This window comes from Mesoplodon mirus (assembly GCF_964341445.2).
Source record: "Mesoplodon mirus genome assembly, chromosome: 17".
Lineage (NCBI taxonomy): Eukaryota > Metazoa > Chordata > Mammalia > Artiodactyla > Ziphiidae > Mesoplodon > Mesoplodon mirus.
This window is the reverse complement of record NC_138993.1, coordinates 16,766,449-16,786,204: the sequence shown is the minus strand read 5'-3', so window position 1 is coordinate 16,786,204 and position 19,756 is coordinate 16,766,449. Positions and strand designations below refer to the sequence as shown.

At 41.4% G+C, this 19,756-nt stretch overlaps 1 protein-coding gene across 5 annotated transcripts in view; it reads left to right on the top strand.

The window, feature by feature from the left end:
* Positions 1-248: 248 nt before the first annotated feature.
* The window catches only part of RNASEH2B (ribonuclease H2 subunit B), an 84,047-nt gene continuing 64,539 nt past the window's right edge, over positions 249-19,756 (top strand). The window contains exons 1-2 of one of the 5 annotated variants that reach the window (XM_082602073.1): positions 249-577; positions 13,948-13,995. In XM_082602073.1, coding sequence (XP_082458199.1) covers positions 514-577; positions 13,948-13,995 — 112 coding nt within the window. In that variant the 5' untranslated portion in view covers positions 249-513. The remainder of the gene's footprint in view (positions 578-13,947; positions 13,996-19,756) is intronic. The other 4 variants (XM_082602070.1, XM_082602072.1, XM_082602074.1 and 1 more) reach the window with 4 other exon arrangements.

Genomic DNA, 19,756 nt, shown 5'->3' with positions numbered 1-19,756 from the left:
CCAGCCCTCAGCGGTGGCAGGCGTCATCCATCCGGGAGCCCCACTCCGCAGAGACCCGGCCTCGGCCCGCTCTCCGCAGGATGCGGAGTCCCTGGGCGGAGGGCCGCTGGGCGCGGTGACCGGGCGCCCCGAGACTGAGGCCACCCCGCCCGCCGCCGCCGCCAACCTGGGTCGCCGCCCCCCGCGCCGCGTCACTGGGTGCCGCGGGTGAGCACCTACCATTGGCCGAGCCGCGGAGGGGAGAGGCCGCGACCCTTCCCCGCCGGCGGGCGACGCGCCAGTGGGCCGGTGGCCTGGGCCTGGCGCTCAGTTTAAAAACGTAACCCGGGCCGCTGGCGGGCTCCGGAAACGAAACGAAATTCGCCCCGCGGGCCGCCCTCCGGGCCCCGCCAGTCTCTCCGCGCGCCGCGCTCCCCGGAATCGACCCTTCTCCCGCCATTTGCCACCGGGCTCTCGCTGAGCCCGCCCTCCCAGGGCTCAGAGGCCTGCAGCCGCCGGGACCGAACGGGCGGCATGGAGGCAGGCGTGGACTGCGGAGAAGGGGCTAGCGCCCGGCAGCACGTGTTCCTAGTCCCAGGTAAACACGCCCGCCCCGGAACGGGGGCGCGCCCGGCCGCGGCCGGGCCTTCTGCCCCGGGTGGCCCGGCCCGAGAGCGCGCCAAGCGGCGGCTGGGGCGGCGCCCGGGCGGGTTCTCGGCGGCGGCGGCGGGGCGCGCACCCCAGAGTGTTCCCGGGTCAGCGCAGAGCCGAGGCGCAGCCGTAACAGGCCCTGCGCACCCCTCGGCCGCGCGGGCGGGACCCGAGTGCCTCGCGGAACACGTGGTTCCTCATCTTGGTTATGAGTGCCCGCAGCTCCGCTTTTCAAAACCTCAGCAGGAAGTTCAGAAACGGACCGAGCGGATTTTCCCCGTTCGGGTTCTTTGTGGATCCATCGGGTGGGCTGGAGGGAGCGGCCCAGGCCTGGGGAGAGCAGTGCGGGTTCAGGGCCTCGAGGCCTGGAGGTGTCTGCTCTTGGGGTGTAACTAGGAATCCCCCACTCGACAGCTGGCTTGGCGTCTGAGTCCTACTGGATCGGAACCTAGGATCCAGTAGGTCCACATTGGCCTGGAGGCTGCGCTGTCTTAACAGGATCCCAGCCCTGGGACAGGCCTTGGTTTGTGAGGCAGGAGGGGAGCTGGATGTTGGAAGGGGTTAGGACAGGGGTGGTTCAAAGAGATTCAGGCAAGTAGCTAATGACAGGAATGCTGGAGCCAGTATTTTCAGCCTCCCCCGGGATGATGACCACATCCGGGGTCTGCTGGGGCTTGGGATGATGGACATCAGTTGCCACCTATGATGGATGGCATGAAGTGGCAGAGTAAATGGAGTTTGGGACCAGGGAGTGCAAGCCAGAAAGGTTTGGACTTTTCATAGGATGATACATTGATTTGACGGCATAACGTTGGCTATAAGGAAAACCCATTGTTTATGTAATTTTGAGATTTAGCTTAGCAAATACAGTATTTTTGCAGTAAATGATACTCTGATAACTATATAGTCGCCCAGTAATCTAGATTTTTATGATGGATATTGAAAATAGTTACGTGACCACCTGTCAAGAATATTTTGTGCATGTTTAACTTTTTCTCCCTTTATAAAGAAGTATAACATACATAACGTGTACCAGTTTAAGTGTGCAACTCAATGAACTTTTCATATGTATACACCCCTGTAACCATTCCCCAGGTCAAGACCTAGAACTTTTCCAGTGAGCTCCTCTTGCCTGTTGGTAGATAGCCTCAGTAACCTCTGTGCTGTCCTCTGTCACCAGAATTTGTTCTGCCTGTTTGGATAAGTGTGTGTTAACTTTGTACCTGGCATCGTTTACTCAGCTGAGGTCCACCCATATTCTGTGTAGCAGTAGTCTGGTTTGTTGGTTGGTTTGTGTTTTCTTTGCTGGGTATATTTTATTGTATGCATATTCATAATATTTATCTCCACTACTGTGGGTAGATGTTTGGATTATTTCCTGTTTGTAACTATTATGAGTTACACTTCTAAGAACACTCTTTTATGAGGCTTTTGGTAGATGGAAGTGCTCATTTCTCTGCAGTGTAGACCCAGGAGTGGAATTGCTGGTCCTGGATATTGTATGTTCAGCTTTGTTAGACTCTGCTCAACAGTTTTCCAAAGTGCTTGTACTGATATATACTCCCAGCGAGAGTTCCCGTTGCTCCACATCCTCACTAGAGATGTTTGTAGTTTGTATAGGAAAAGTTAATGCAAAATTCAGGGTATTCACAGAATCTAGTAAAGGGCTACCTGATACATGCTTTACAGTAGAAAAATTCTCTTCTCACTGTTGTCACATTAATTCAATGAGATTTTAACGGTGGGAACTCTAATCATTCAGAATCAAGTGCATTATTTTTATTCAGATACACACAACGGCTGAGAATAATTTGAATTTCTTATCTTGTTCTATTTAATCAGTATTGAAATTTTCATTCTTAAAGTATGTTTGTATCCTCACCGTATTAAACACAAAAACCTTTAAGATCATTTAATATTGATTGCATCCCTGAAAACTGTTGGTTTAATATGTCTACTGTCAGGCGGCGAGAATTTCAGTCTAGTTCCTGTTCAAAGCTGAGTTGTATTGTGACCTTTCAACTCATTGGAGGAGGCTGAGCCAGCTGTTAAGGAACTGTTAAAAAAGAACAGTGTGGTCAGGCAGGCTGGTTCTTTAGGACTTAGAACTTGAGCTTCTAGTGCCTGTAATTCTTCTAGCTGGACTTTACTGCCATCTGCAGGCCCTGGGTGTAGAAACGCTGGTGGTCTGATAGTTAACTGCTGTGCAACTGTGCTTCTCAATCGAGGGCATCAGTCATCTGGGGAGCTAGGCCCCATCCCCAGAGTCTCTGATTCAGTAGGTCTGGGGGGGCCCTGAGAATGTGCATTTCTAACAAGTCCCCCCCGCCCAGTAATGCTGGTGCTGCTGGTCAGAGGACACCACTAGGAACCACTAAAGTGGGACCAGCCCTAGGGAGCTGGATTGGGAGATAAGAACAGCCAGCCTCAGATTTAGCTGTCTTTATGGCGGGTCAGAATTTCCATGGTCAGGGGAGTGCATGTAAGTATAGGGTATGAGGCCCATCTTCACAGATGTATTTGTTGTTTTTTCCAGCATATGGGAAGTCATCCCCAGTAAGTTATGCATTTAAGAGATGGAGACTATACCCTACCATAGGGCAGTATTATATGGTAACAGAGGTCTCTCTGCCACTCGTTTTCAGTTTGTCTGGAAAAGTCGAATATCTCAGAAAAACAAAAGCTGAAACTTGGAAGGGATACTTGGAGGTGGTCCGACATAGCCTTGATTTTCACAGGCCAGTAGAGATAGAACTGCCTTCCGTTTCAGCAGGGTAAGCATTACTTGCACTTTGGGATGGTCTCAAACGTTTCTCCCACACGCCCTGGAATACTAGCCTGTTTGCAGCTTTGGTTACTGTAAGAGACCGTGAACATCTCAACTTTTTGGAATAAGGTAGAAGTTTCCATCTCTCTTTGCTGCCCTAAAAGTAAATGTTTAAGTTACATTTTTAATATTTTTCTCTAGTCCAAGTTTTGTACGCTTGTCAGTCCTAATAAGTTGGAGTGGATGCCGACGTGAGAGGCCAGCGGGAACAGATTCACTGAATGTAGGAGAGAAGACTGTATTATATGCTGCTGTGGCTGAACTCTGTTACTTAGCCATCTCCAAGGAAATGTTAGAGCATTGGGAAACCCTAATGTTACGTGAGGAAAAAGGGAAAGACAGAAATGATCTCAGGATCCACTTAGGCTGAAATCATCCCCCAGTCAGCCCCCTGGTTAAAGAGCCTCCAGGTCAAACTGGAATTCAGATCACATCTGTAGACAAGTTTTGCAATAAAGTTATTCCCCTTTATTTTATGAAAATACACATTTAAAAATATTTTAGGAAGAGTATTTCTCTTTGTTATTTTTTTTCCCCCAAAATAGTATAAGTAATGCCAGTTTTTGGGGGGTAGAGGAAGGGGTACCCTCTGGGAGATAATCCCAGGCCTGCCTGCCTACCTTAGACATTCCAAATACAGTAATGACCCTTTTATGTGAGGTGCCATGATAATCACCATAAAGTGTCATATTTGTCTCTCCAAAGGGAGCACAAAAATAGATTTGTATAACTGCAAGCTTTAGAACTATATTCTAATTAAAGGATTAAAAAAGAAATCAAATTTAAAAGGATAAACTAATTTCCTATTTACTAATGGAGAAAATTTATGTTATTTCTGATTAGAGACTTGTAGCTTTTTAATAAGCCCACAAGAAACACCTCTTGTTTGAAAAGTAGAAGTTTAAAGTATGTGGCAAAGGAAGAATTACTATAGACCCAAATGACTTTTCAGTGACCCTAAAAAAAAAAGAAACTTTTTTCCCCTTTTACCTGAGGGCATGTGGTTAGTCTCAGAAGAAGAAGCAAGTGTTTTGTTCTTTGTCAACACTGTTTGCTTGTATGAATGTTTGTGTTTAGAAATAAACCTCGTGGGCTGAAAGCTTCCCTACTTTCAGAAGAGCTTTTTCACCAGGGTGGAACCTGCATTAACTTGGCCAGAGATAGGGAACCTGGAGGATTCAAGTGCTGACTTTAGACAACTTCTGAATCATTCAGCTCAGCTTCTTGGAAGATTTGTCATTTACTGAATAGTCTCCTGCAGGCTGTCAGCCGTTAGGGAGTCTCTGAGTTTTCCAGCACAGAGTGTATTTAACATTTTCCACACAAATCCTGAATCTGGCTTTGTCTTTATGAAACGTTTTTGGAGGGAACCCGACTGACCTTTCTCAGATGGCCACACGCTGGATCTGCTCCCCTTGCTATCTGAGCACATTCTGAAGTGGATGGACTTAATCAGTTGCCAATTGGTATAACTGGGCTGTTTCCAGAGTCTGATCTTGTCATGCTAGCAATTGTTCCAAAAGGCCCCTGGACGTTTATAAGTCAGAACTCATGGCTCCCACATATTTATCCTCCAGGGCAGAAAAAAATTCATAAAAGGAAAGTAAGAAATGTTCATGATTGTTTTTCCACTTCAGTTGCGGAATAGGGACTGCATGGGTTTCCCCCGTATCCTCTGAGCTTTAACCATGATGTTAAGAAACAAACAAACAACAATGTTCTTGAAAGCCTGGCTATAATAAAACACACCTAAAACTAGGTTTATGCTATTTATGAGCTCTGTGTCTTTGGACAAATTGCATGCTCATTGTAAAGCCTCAATTTCCTCATCTCTGCAGTGGGGAGAACAGTACCGGTCTCACGGGGCTGTTGTCTGTTGGTTTGAATTACACATACGCTCTCTCTTGCACCCCAAGCTCTTAGCCCCCCTGGCCTGGGACAGAGCAGGCATTCAGTAAACATTCGCTAAAAGAATAAATGGCTCACGTTCTGTTTCTCCCTGCAGCCTTTGTCTTTGCTCACGCTCTCCTCTTTCTTCCCTTTCCCTTTCCATCAACTTTAGTTTCCATGAAGCTAAGCCATTTGTATGTATCACAAAGTGAATTCCAGTGTTCTTTTGTCTATTTCTGCCTTTATTTTACTATTTACTCTTACTATGTATTTATTGGAACACCCGCTAAAATACTTAGCGATATTGAGGTTGCACAACTTCTCTTTCTTTGAGTGCGCATGACTTTGTGTCTGCCTGGACCCCTACCCACTCTTTCCCATGTTCTCTGCTTGGCAAATGCCTACTTATTTTTAAACCCAGTGCAGGTGTCACCTCCTCCAAGAAGCCTTCCTTCTGGGCCTCTCTCTGTTAGTGTGCAAGTTAGTGGTACCTCTTTGACCACCTACACATTTCATCATGGTTATTCAGTTCACTGTCATTTTTATATGAGTATGTATGTATTGGACACCCAGTACATGCCAGTAGCTGGGGAGGATCCAGGCACGTTCTCCCCGGTGGCCCCCGTTAGCTCCTCATTGGTGGGCTCGTTGGCCTTAAGCTTCAGAACCCAGCCTTGCCTGGTGCCTCTGAAAGCAAGCATGCCACCTAGAGGTCCTTTATATTTGTTTTTAAAATATCTTTGAAAGTGCCTTTCTGTTCTAGGTATGACTGTTCGCTAAAGTGGAGTGAGCTCGCTGGTGAAAGGGTCCGATATGCTCTGAGCCTGTTTCCTTACCTGCCTCTGGAACTGCTAGAATCCAGGCTGGCTGAGGGCTCCCCAGCCAGAGCTGATTTCCCTGCGAGGGCCTGAAGTCCTCACAACATTTGGCAAGACTCTCTTCCATCGTCAGTTGCTCTTTTAACTTCAGTTCTGACCATCTAACTCTTCACTTACACATTTTTCTCCCAGTGTTGTTTTTTTTTCAGTAACTTTTTTTATTAGAGCAGTAGTACGTACCCAGTGTAGAAATTTTAGTAATGCAGAAAAATATACAGAAGAAAAGAATTTGTCCATCATCCTGCCACTGAAAAATAACAATTTTGGAAATATTTTTTCCAGGCTTTTTGTGTTGTATGTATCATAGAATGAATTCCAGTGTTCTTAAATTTTTTCTCATTTTTCTATTTCTGCCTTTATTTCACTATTTACTCTTACTTCTTATTTGCGGGAACACTGACTAAAACACTCAGAGACACTGAGGTTACACAAGAGTACTATCTGGTTCTGTTTACTATAGTTGTACATAGAATTAGAAAAAGATGGTTAGACTGATTTAATGGGGAGCTAGGGGGCCGAAATTTTTTTCTTTTAGTTTTGATAAAGACAGAAACTCAGACAGTGACATGAATAAAGCTGACAAAGAATCTGTAGGCCATATTTTGAGCACTGAAGAGGCTTGTTATAAGTTTACGTATAACAAATACACCAAATAAGTATTGCTTCACAGAGTAGGCAGTACATACTTGGAATGGATTATCTTTTTTTTTTTTTTTTACATCTTTATTGGAGTATAATTGCTTTGCAGTGGTGTGTTAGTTTCTGCTGTATAACAAAGTGAATCAGCTATACATATACATATATCCCCATATCCCTTCCCTCTTGCGTCTCCCTCCCACCCTCCCTATCCCACCCCTCTAGGTGGTCACAAACCACTGAGCTGATCTCCCTGTGCTATGTGGCTGCTTCCCACTAGCTATCTATTTTACATTTGGGAGTGTATGTATGTCAGTGCAACTCTCTCACTTCACCCCAGCTTACCCTTCCCCCTCCCCGTGTCCTCAAGTCCATTCCATACGTCTGCGTCTTTATTCCTGGCCTGCCGCTACGTTCATCAGAACCATATTTTTTTTTAGATTCCATATATATGTGTTAGCATATGGTATTTGTTTTTCTCTTTCTGATTTACTTCACTCTGTATGACAGACTCTAGGTCCATCCACCTCACTACAAATAACTCAATTTCATTTCTCTTTGGCTGAGTAATATTTTGTTGTATATATGTGCCACATCTTCTTTAACCATTCATCTGTTGATGGACACTTAGGTTGCTTCCATGCCCTGGCTATTGTAAATAGTGCTGCAGTGAACATTGTGGTACATGTCTCCTTTTGAATTATGGTTTTCTCAGGGTATATGCCCAGTAGTGGGATTGCTGGGTCGTATGGTAGTTCTATTTTTAGTTTTTTAAGGAACCTCCATACTGTTCTCCATAGTGGCTGTACCAATTTACATTCCCACCAACAGTGCAAGTGTGTTCCCTTTTCTCCACACCCTCTCCAGCATTTATTGTTTGTAGATTTTTTGATGATGGCCATTCTCACTGGTGTGAGGTGATACCTCACTGTAGTTTTGATTTGCATTTCTGTAATGATTAGTGATGTTGAGCATCCTTTCATGTGTTTGTTGGCAATCTGTATATCTTCTTTGGAGAAATGTCTATTTAGGTCTTCCGCCCATCTTTGCACTGCATTGTTTGTTTTTTTGATATTAAGCTGCATGAGCTGCTTGTATATTTTGGAGATTAATCCTTTGTCAGTTGCTTCATCTGCAAATATTTTCTCCCATTCTGACGGTTGTCTTTTCGTCTTGATTATGGCTTCCTTTGCTGTGCAAAAGCTTTTAAGTTTCATTAGGTCCACTTGTTATTTTTGTCTTTACTTCCATTTCTCTAGGAGGTGGGTCAAAAAGGATCTTGCTATGATTTATGTCATAGAGTGTCCTGCCTATGTTTTCCTCCAAGAGTTTTATAGTGTCTGGCCGTACATTTAGGTCTTTAATCCATTTTGAGTTTATTTTTGTGTATGGTGTTAGGGAGTGTTCTAATTTCATTCTTTTACATGTAGCTGTCCAGTTTTCCCAGCACCACTTACTGAAGAGGGTGTCTTTTCTCCATTTTATATTCTTGCCTCCTTTATCAAAGATAAGGTGACCATATGTGTGTGGGTTTATCTCTGGGCTTTCTATTCTGTTCCACTGATATATATTTCTGTTATTGTTCCAGTACCATACTGTCTTGATAACTATAGCTTTGTAGTGTAGTCTGAAGTCAGGGAGCCTGATTCCTCCAGCTCCGTTTTTCTTTCTCAGGATGGCTTTGGCTATTTGGGGTCTTTTGTGTTTCCATACAAATTGTGAAATTTTTTGTTCTAGTTATGTGAAAAATGCCATCAGTAGTTTGATAGGGATTGCATTGAATCTGTAGATTGCTTTGGGTAGTATAGTCATTTTCTTCCAATCCAAGAACATGGTATCCGTTTGTATCATATTTAATTTCTTTCACCAGTGTCTTATAGTGTTCTGCATACAGGTCTTTTGTCTCCTTAGGTAGGTTTATTCCTAGGTATTTTATTCTTTTTGTTGCAGTGGTAAATGGGAGTGTTTTCTTAATTTCTCTTTCAGGTTTTTCGTTGTTAGTGTATAGGAATGCAAGAGACTTCTGTGCATTAATTTTGTATTCTGCTACGTTACCAAATTCATTGATTAGTTCCAGTAGTTTTCTGGTGGCAACTTTAGGATTCTCTATGTATAGTATCATGTCTTCTGCAAACAGTGCCAGTTTTACTTCTTTTCTGATTTGGATTCCTTTTATTTCTTTTTCTTCTCTGATTGTCGTGACGAAAACTTCCAAAACTATGTTGAATAATAGTGGTGAGAGTGGGCAACCTTGTATTGTTCCTGATCTTAGAGGAAATGGTTTCTGTTTTTCACCATTGAGAATGATGTTGGCTGCAGGCTTGTCATAGATGGGCTTTATTATGTTGAGGTAGGTTCCCTCTTTGCCCACTTTCTAGAGAGTTTTTATCATAAATGGGTCTTGAATTTTGTTGAAAGCTTTTTCTGCATCTGTTGAGATTATCATATGGTTTTTATCCTTCAGTTTGTTAATATGGTGTATCACATTGATTGATTTGCATATATTGAAGAATCCTTGCATTCCTGGGGTAAAGCCCACTTGATCATAGTGTATGATCCTTTTAATATGCTGTTGGATATGTTTCCTCATATTTTATTGAGGATTTTTGCATCTATGTTCATCAGTGATATTGGCCTTGGATTATCTTAAAGAGTGTATAAAGACTGAAAATACAATCAGATGCAGGAGAGGTGAAGATAAATTCACAGAACCATAGTGAACATACGGCCTGGCTAGGATGTTTTGAAAGCCATCTGAGCTTGAATTTTTGAAGACAAGCATGGTTTTCTGCAAACGACCTTGGTGTGTTTGCCATAAATAGGATGCCAGTTTGAACGGACCATGAGTCTACCTTAGTATGGTAATTACTCTTTCTTTAGTGTGGGGCCAATGCATCGTGATTGTGTATTAGAAAATGTGACTGATGCTTCTTCAGGACTCCCTTAGCAGGGCCACGTGTTCCTAAGAAGGGCCGGCTGTGTTGGGGGCAGGGTGGCGGGGTGGTGGAGAGCTCAGAGACCTCTGGAATAGGGCATTGCAGCACCAGGAGGTCCAGGGTTTCTGCCTCTCTCAGTGTTAACTTCCTTGTCTCAAATCAACTTCTTCCGATTCCTATAAAACAGGCTGCATACACCCTGCACCCAAGCCCCAGGCCTCCTGGTGTCTGCTGGGAGAAGCTACCCCTCTTCTCTTAGTTCTTTGTTTACGGTTTTCAAGACAGGTTTTCAAGACAGGCTTCTGACCGGCCCCTGAGATCACTTGTAACCCTAACCTCTACCCACTATGAGCTGTAGCCAGGGAGGGGTGAGCTCCACTACCATTACAGGTGGGAGAGAGCGATGCCAGAGGGCACTGAGGGTAGGGAGTGCTTTGTCCAGAGGAAGGAAAAGGTGAAGGATGGACAGCACAAGAGCCGACCACTGCCCTCCCTCTCCAGTGAGACCTGCTCCGGCCAGGAGCCTCAGCCACATGTCACCCAGCCTGTCTCAGTCAAGCATTCTGAGTTTCCTGTTAATTGGTGGTCTTTGAATGACATAGAGATATAGCAGAGGTTTATTGTATGGAGAATTGGGTTTGGCTATAACTTATACTGTCCATCCTTTGCCAAGGTTTATATAATTTTTAGGAAACCTGTCTCCTAGGCCCGTATCTTCCATCTCTTATACCATTGTAACACACTCTGATGATATTGTGTGTTATTGTATTTGACCCTCACAGTGACCATGGGAAGTAGGCAACACAAGCTTTATTATCACCATTTTACAAGACTCGGAGAAGTCAAATAATCTGCTCAACACTCAACAGGAATTAAGTGGCAAAGCTCTCCTGAGTCCTCCAGGGCCCCTGCTCTGTGCGCAAGGCCACTCTGCTGGATGATGATGGTCCTCGCCACTGTGGGAGAGGTGGGAGGACAGGAAGGCTGGGTGTCCCCTGTTGTCAGTTTGATGACCAGGAACCAGGCACACCTCCTCTCCATGAGCCAATGCTATTGTTATTGGACATCCCAGTCAGGTCTGTCCTTTCTATCTCACCAGAATTTTCCTGCTTCCCGGATATTTCAAGGCCTTGGCTCCATCTCTATATGTTGCTGTTCTTTGTGGCTTTGATTGGCTACAAACTTGAAGTTCTATATCAGTTTCTTCTTCAGCGCACAAGCCATTCCTAGAAATGTGGCCATTGATAGGTCAGCCCTAAAAGAATGGAGATTTTATCTTCTGTGGTCTTGGCAAAGGCCATTTTCTTCAAAACTTCAAAATGAAAAGATATTCTTAGAGGAACCCGGTACTTGGAAATTCTTTTTCTATTGCATGCCACTCTCTAGCTTTTCTTGGTTTGCCTCCTGTAGTGTTTGAGGAAGCTGAGAGCTTCAAAGCCAGGAAAATGACCCAGATCTCTTTGATGGCAGTACTAACATCTTGGGAAAGGAAGGCATATAGTTATTACTGAAATTAGCATTCCTGGAAGCAGCAAGTAACTTGGAAATTATGCTGATTTGTCTTGCATGCATCGTATTTGTGTCCTAGCAAAGCGTTCCCAAGGAGGTATCTCTGGCAATCAGGCAGCAGAAGGGAACCAGTGGGTCTGAATATATTCTAATGGCTGAAGTCTAAAGAAAATGAACTGGGACCTGTTTAGGGCATATTGCATGAGCATGAGAGTGATAATCTCTCTCTTTTTTTTTTTTCCTATTGGATCTTCATAAGAAACCTGAATAGCCTTGATATGGTATCTAAAAATAAAATGAGTGGTGCTTTGATGTCTGTTCTTTCTTCTCCGTGTAACAGGGGGTGTGTGTTTCTCAGAGCTTATCTGCTATATGCCAAAAATCAGACAGGGTCACGAACAAATGCCCATTGCTTCCAAGTCATAAGAACACTTGGCAAAAAGGTGGCTCTCTCTCTCTCCTGTCTCGTGTCTTTGAACTTTAAATGATATGAAGAAACTTGTCTTAACCAAGAGAGGGATAAGAATGAGCTGCCAAGTTTAAAAACTAGTTGATAAATAACTTCATATCAAGTGTACAACACCCTGTACTGTATACTCTGCAGATGAAAAATAATGTTCCATTTTGGCTTGTACAATACTTCATGAGTAACTTTTCAAACATACTGAATGTTTAAGTCTATGCATTGATAATGTGCTGTGCACTCTTAATTTTTAAGCATTAAGATGTCATAGATAATTGGGGGCAGAGGATATATGCAGCTGTGCATAGGGTATTGTAATCGCTAATAAGATCAGTTTCCTTTTTTTCCCATTGGTCAAACTTGCCTTTATCTGTTTTTATCACCAGATGTTTCTTGTATCCCACAACAAATTTCTCTCATCCTTCTTTTATCTATTTTTTGATCCTTTATTTTTCTCTTTCTCACTTTGCTTAGCTCCCCCTCCTTCTCTTCCTTCTGCTGCAGCCCTGACAGCGTGGGGTACTGGCTGGATTGGAGTGGGGCAACTGACGAGAAAGAAGTCTCTGGGGAGGACAGGACAGGAGGGGGACAGATGAGTTTGAGATGTTTGTGTCACAGGAGAACAGTTATACCAAGATAATTATTGTGCTTCACAGCCACAGTTTTGTTTCCTGAGTTAAGAAGGAAGGATGGGACTTCAGATCAAGAGATTCTCTAGGGCTTCCCTGGTGACCACAGTGGTTGAGAGTCTACCGGCCGATGCAGGGGACACGGGTTCGTGCCCCGGTCCGGGAAGATCCCACATGCCGCAGAGCGGCTGGGCCCATGAGCCATGGCCGCTGAGCCTGCGCGTCCGGAGCCTGTGCTACGCAACAGGAGAAAAAAAAAGAGATTCTCTAAAGTGTCATAGTTGAAAATGTTTGTTGCCTGATTTAAATCTTGGCTCTGTGTATAGCTGAATAGCTCTGTGACCTTGGACAGTTTTCCTAACTTTAGGCAAATTTATCATCTACAAAACTGGGAGTTAAGGGCTTCCCTGGTGGCGCAGTGGTTGAGAGCCCACCTGACGATGCAGGGGACACGGGTTCGTGCCCTGGTCCGGGAAGATCCCACATGCCGTGGAGCGGCTGGGCCCGTGAGCCATGGCCACTGAGCCTGCGCGTCCGGAGCCTGTGCTCCACAACGGGAGAGGCCACAACAGTGAGAGGCCCGCATACCGCAAAAAACAAAAAAACAAAACAAAACAAAAAAAACCTGGGAGTTAAAATGGTACCTACCTCATAGAGATATTACAAGGATTATACGAGAATTATATATACATATAATCTGATGAATATATATATATATATATATATATATATACACCTCATATATACATAATGTCTGGTATACAGTAAATGCTGCATACATATTAGCTTTTATTTGTTATTTTACATTCACTGGACACAATTGTCTCTTTGTCATTGGTATATTTTCTTTAAAGTTCAAATGTCAGGAAAGTAGCTATCAGAGTTTCCTTTTTGTTGAGGTATTTAGATCAGGATGGTAAACAGATGGAAGATTTGCTGCTAGAGTTCATGGTGACCAGTGGGACATAAAATTGGATCTTTATAGAGAGGGCAGAGACCATAAGAAAACTGTGTGGAATTGGTTAGACATAAACTCAAGAGGCAGGGCTTTAGATAATTGGAAATTTAAGATATTATTGAATCTGAAATGCCCAAAGAGACTGAGTACCTGCTTCTGATTTGTCTGAATTTTTTCTGTTTTTGTAAAATACTCTTTTAGCCAGCATGGCTTATGTCATCTCTTATGTAAGAGAAAACAGTCAAAAAAAGAAAGTGTAAAGCTTACTCTTTAAAAAATAAAATGTGAAGTCTTATTTTATTCAGCATGGTTTTAAAAGAAGGTGTTTCACATGAGTAAATTTTCCATATAAGTGAAGTTTGGCTCATTAAATATAAAAACTTGCTTTTATCATTTCTTACTGAGCTTGTTCTAAAAATCAAGCAACACATTCATGTAACATTTATCGAGCATATTCCATGTGCCAGAAACTGCTGAGTACTTTACTGTATGTTATCTTAATTTTTGAACATAAAATGCATTGTGTTCTGGCTTCTTAAGAAGAATATACAAGCATAATTTTATTGCACTTTGCTTTATTGCACTTCACAGATACTGCATGTTTTTACAAATTGACAGATTGTGGCAACTCTGCATTGGGTAAGTCTACTGGCGACATTTTTCCAACATCATTTGTTCACTTCATGTCTCTGTGTCACATTTGGTAATTCTTAGAATATTTCAAACTTTTTCATTATGACTGTATTTGTTATGTTGATCAGTGATCTTTGATGTTGTTACTATTGCAAGATTACGACTCACTGAAAGATCAAATGATAGCATTTTTTAGCAAAAATTTTAAATTAAGATGTACTTTTTTTTAGGCATAATGCTATTACACGCTTAACAGACTACAGTATAGTATAAACATAACTTTTATGTGCACTGGGAAACCAAAAAATTATTGTGACTCGCTTTATTGCGACATTAGCTTTATTGTGATATTCACTTTATTGCAGTGGTCTAGAACTGAACCCACAGTATCTCTGAGGTGTTCCCATACTGGTCCTAATTTAGTCTGCTCTTGGAAAGCTAATTGTTAGGCCCTTTGGTAGTTCTGTGCTTGGAATTCTTGACTTTTATATTTTGATCTTAATATTCCCAACACATTCTTAATGTTTCCACATAGTTAAGAGCAAGGACACTGGTTCTTAATTGAGTGCTTATTGCATGTTCTAGCCACTTTCACATTTATTTAAGCCTAACAAAAACCTGTAAAATAATTATTCTGCCCATTTTGTAAAGGAAATAAGTGAGGCATGAGAGGTTGAATATCTTGCCCAAGGTCACACTACTGAGTAAGAAGAGGAGCTGGGAATGGATTGTGGATCTGTCTGACTTCAGATCTTGTGTTCTTTCTATGCTGACATGATCAAAGAAATAGGTATCAGTTAAAAATAGGTCTATAGAAGAAAACTCTTCTTTACAGTCCCAATCCTACTTTTCTGATTCTTTCCCATTATTCTAAAAGCAGATTTTTTTTGCTTCCCTAATTAATTTAGCTATCCTTCAGCTGTGCTGATGATACAGGTAAAAGTTAGAAAAACGATGGAGCTTCCAAGCTTGGTGGGTGAGGAGCTAGCCCATGGGATAACCCAGGATTTTCCAAATTTAAGTGAAAAATTTTAAACTATCTTTTTTTTTTTTTTTTTTTTTTTTGTGGTACGCGGGCCTCTCACTGTTGAGACCTCTCCCGTTGCGGAGCACAGGCTCCGGACACGCAGGCTCAGCGGCCATGGCTCACGGGCCCAGCCGCACCGTGGCATGTGGGATCCTCCCAGACCGGGGCACGAACCCATGTCCCCTGCATCGGCAGGCGGACTCTCAACCACTGCGCCACCAGGGAAGCCCTAAACTCTCTATCTTTGACAGAGCCTTTATCTTATAGTCAAAAGTAATTTTGTGTGCTTAAGGGACACACACACAAAACTACCAACTAAGGGATATATTAGAAGTATTATAACAATATAAGTTATTTTTTCATACTAAGTCTTCAGAATCTGGTGGCGGTAGATCCACTCCTCTGTAAAAGCAATGAAAACATTGGCAAAGATGTCCAAAATCAACTTTTTCAGAACTCTTGAAATTAGCCAAAGGCTTCCAACAATCTGAGGAGTGTTTATTCAAGAAAAACTGCTGAATCTCATTGAGCAAGGTTTGTGGCATTGCAACTTGAACTGCTTCCATCTCCCTTTGCTCAGGTCTACAGTAACCTCGAAAACCAGCAGGCTTGCAACCACTGGATGGGCAGGCCTTGTTTGGGGCTCCTCAAAAAAAAGTCCCATTCCCAGAGCATTGTCCCTATTTGACCTGTCTTCCAGCTCCCTGGAAAAGGCCTGTTCACAGGGCATTGTTGTCATTTGACCTGATTGGAGCTCAGAACTCACTCTGCAGGAAAACCCTATCCCCAGGACCTTTGTCAAAAACAGTCAGTGGCAATTGATACTCAGCTGCTGAGGGGGCAATACCAGTTGTGGAAATAAGAACCTGGCCAAAAACTTAAAAGGAAGATATGGGAATAAAATCTCCATAAAAGGCTTTGAAAAGCTCTGACATATTCCTAGGGAATTAGAGCACTGTGCACACTTGCAAGGCTGTGTGCATACCTAGGAAAGACCCGAGAAGCCCGATTCTCTCACCTCTGACTGACCTTGAGGCCCAAGGGAAGTAGTAAATAAAAGCTAAGGCAGAAGTTTAAATTGCCTGAGTGTTGAAGGCATGCCCCAACACACATGAAGATCCCCTCAACAAATGTTGGGAGACTTTTTGGTTCAAAACTTTTAAGGATATCTCAGACCAGTCATTAGCTAACGCTAAGCTAACTGAGACATCAGTGGTTGCACACTACAGGGAATAGAGACTACAGGATTTGTCCAGAAAAGTCACTAAACAAACAAATTGTAACAATTGCAACGATGACCAAAAGCAGCAACAACAATAAGTCTTAGAGAGTTAGGAAAAGGGACTCTGATTTCCAGAATTGTCACATTTATTGTTATATTATCTAAAATGTGCAGTTTTCAATAAAAAGATATGAGACACATGAAGATATAAGAATGGTATGCCTCATACACAGGGGGGAAAAGGTAATCAATAGAAACTGCTCCTGAGGGGGCCAAGATGTTGGACTTATTCTACAAAGATTTTAATCAGCTATTATAAATATACTCAAAGAACTAAAGTAAACTATGTCTAAAGAATTAAAAGGAAGTATGACAATGAAATCTCACAAAATAGAGTATATCAATAAAGAGAGATAGAAATTACAAAAGAATATATAAATTCTGGAGTTGAAAATTACAATGACTGAAAAGAAAATTTCATTAGCAGGCTCAACAGCAGATTTAAGCTAGAAGAGAAAAGAAACAGCAAACTTGAAGATTGATCAATTGATATTATCCAGCCTGAGGAACAGAAAGAAAAAAGAATTGAGAAAACTGAACAGTCTCAGAGACCTGTAGTACACCATCAAGCATATCAGAATATTTATAATGGGTCCCAGAGGAGGAGAGAAAAAGAAAAGGGAACAAAGAATATTTAAACAATTAATAGTGAAACATTTCTCAAATTTGATGACAAATAATATACAGATTTAAGAAGCTCAGTAAACTCCAAGGGGATAAACTAAAGGGGATCCACACCTACTCACATCATAGTCAAACCATCAAAAGACAGACACGAAGAGAGAATCTTGAAAGCATCAAGAGAAAAATGACTTATCAAATACAGGGAGCCTCAATAAGATTAACAGTTGACTTCTCAGTAGAAACCATAGAGGCTGGAAGTTAATGGGATGGCATGTTAAAGATGCTGAAAGAAAAACTGTCAACCAAGAGTTCTCTGTCTGATAAAACTATCCTTCAAAACTGTGGGAGACACTAAAGCATTCCTAGATACAGAAAAACTAAGACCTGAAAATCACAATGGGGTCCTTCAAATTAAAAGGAAAAGACACTGGATGGTAACTTGAATCTGCATGAAGACTGTAGATCACTGGTAGAGATAAATACAAAGATAAAAAATATAAAAGACAATACAGATGTATTTCTGTAACTCTTTTCTCTCTCTGATTTAAAATATAACCTCATGCGGCAATAATTATAAAACTGTTGATGGGCTTATATAAAGATGTAATTTGTATGATAATAATAGTACAAATGAGGGAGTAATACATTGCAGGGAAATTTCTTTATGATATTGAAATTTTCAAGTTAGTATTAATCTGGACTACATTCTTGCAAGTTAAGATGCTGATTGTAATTCCCAGGACAACCACTAAGAAAATAACCCCCCCTAAAATATAGTGAAAGAAATGACAAGGGAATTAAAATTGTGTGCTAGAAAATATCTATTTAACAGGAAAGAAGTCAGTAATAGGGGAAAAGAGGAACAAAAACTTCATGACATATAGAAAACAGAGTTAAAGGGCAGATGTAAATCTTACCTTATCAGTAATTACATGAAATGTAAATGTATTAAAAGTTGTTACTGGACAGAAAAGGGGATACATTATAATGATAATTAGGAAGCTATAATAATTATAAACATATGCAGCTAATGACAGAGCCCCAAAATGCATGAACCAAAAACTGACTGAATTGAAGGGTAATGTGGAAAATTGAGCAATAATAGTGGGAGATTTCAATAACTCATTTCAATATGGATAAAACAACTAGGAGGAAGATCATCGAGGAAATAGAAGACTTGCCCAACTCTGTAAACCAACAAGACCTAAGAGACATCTATAGAACGTTGCACTCAACAACAACATTCTCCAGAACAGGCCATAATCTAGGCCATAAAACAAACCCCAATAAATTTAAAAGGACTGAAATCATACAACATATGCTCTAAAAAGTGAAACAAAAATAAGCAATTAATAGAAGAAAATTTGGGGAATTCACAAACGTGGAAATTTTAAGCAGCATACTCCTAAATAATCAATGGATCAAGGGAGAAATTACAAAGGAAACTAGAAAGTACTTTGAAAAGAAAGAAAATGAAGCACAGTAATGTAAGGAATGGAAGTAAAGCAGTGTTCAGAGTGAAATATATAGCTGTACATGCCTATATTAAAAAAGAAGAACTCAAATCAATAACCTTATCTTTCATCTTAAGAAACTAGAAAAAGAAGAACAAACTGAACCCAAAGCAAACTAGGGGAAGAAATAAAGATTACAGAAAAACAACACAGAGAAAAATCAATGAAATCAAAGGAGGCCATTTTGAAAAGATCAACAAAATTGGCAAATCTTTAGCTAGACTGGCCAAGAAAAGGAAAATTCAAATTTCTAAAATCAGGGATGAGAGAGTACATCATTGCCAATCTTATAGAAATAGTCAATAAAAAAAGGAACATAAGGGAATACTATGAACAACTGTATGCCAACAAAGTAGATAATTTAGATGAAATGGACAAATCCCTAGAAAGGCATAAACTACAAAAATGAACTCAAGAAGAAATAGACAATCTGAACAGACCTAGAGCAGGTAGAGAGATTAGATTAGTAAATTAAAACCATTCCATAGAAAAAAGCCCAGTCCCAGATAGCTTCACTGGCAAAATCTTCTAAATAATGAACAAATTAATACCAGTTCTTTACAAGTTTCTCCCTAAAAATGGAAGAAGAGAGACTACCTCCCAACTCATTCTGTGAGGCCAGTATTACCCTCATACCAAAACCAGACAAAGCTGTCATAAGAAAAGAAAACTACAGAATATATCCCTTATGAACATAGATGCAAAAATCCTCAAAAAGTAACAAACCAAATCCAGGAGTATGTAAAAAGGATTATACACCATGACCAAGTGGGATTTGTCCTAGGAATACAAAGTTGGTTTAACATACCAAAATCAATCAATGTACTATTTCAATAAAATAAAGGCCCCAAACCACATAATCATCTCAACAGCCACAAAAAAGCATTCGAGAAAATACTCTTTCATGGTAACAGCACTCCAAAAATTAGGAATAGAAAACTTTCTCAGTCTGTTAAAGGGCATCTATAAAAACCCACAGCTAATATCATGCTAACATATTTCATATTTTTTAATGTATTGAAATAAAAATATTTTAGATATATACATTGGGTTAAATAAAATATATCATTGAAAATTTATTTTATGTATTTTTAATATGGCTTCTAGAAAAGTTTTAATTACAAATGTGGCTCATATTTATGGGATGCATTTTATTTCTGTTTGACAATGCAGTTCTGAACACGGGACCTCTAGGTTCTGGCAGATCTGAGTCTTACTCCCTGCCCTGTAGGACTGGATAGTCGAGGCACGAGGGCAGAGGATTGAGGGACTGGGGTGGAGAAGCAGCGGACGGGGGAAGATGAAGGGGTGTGTTAAATG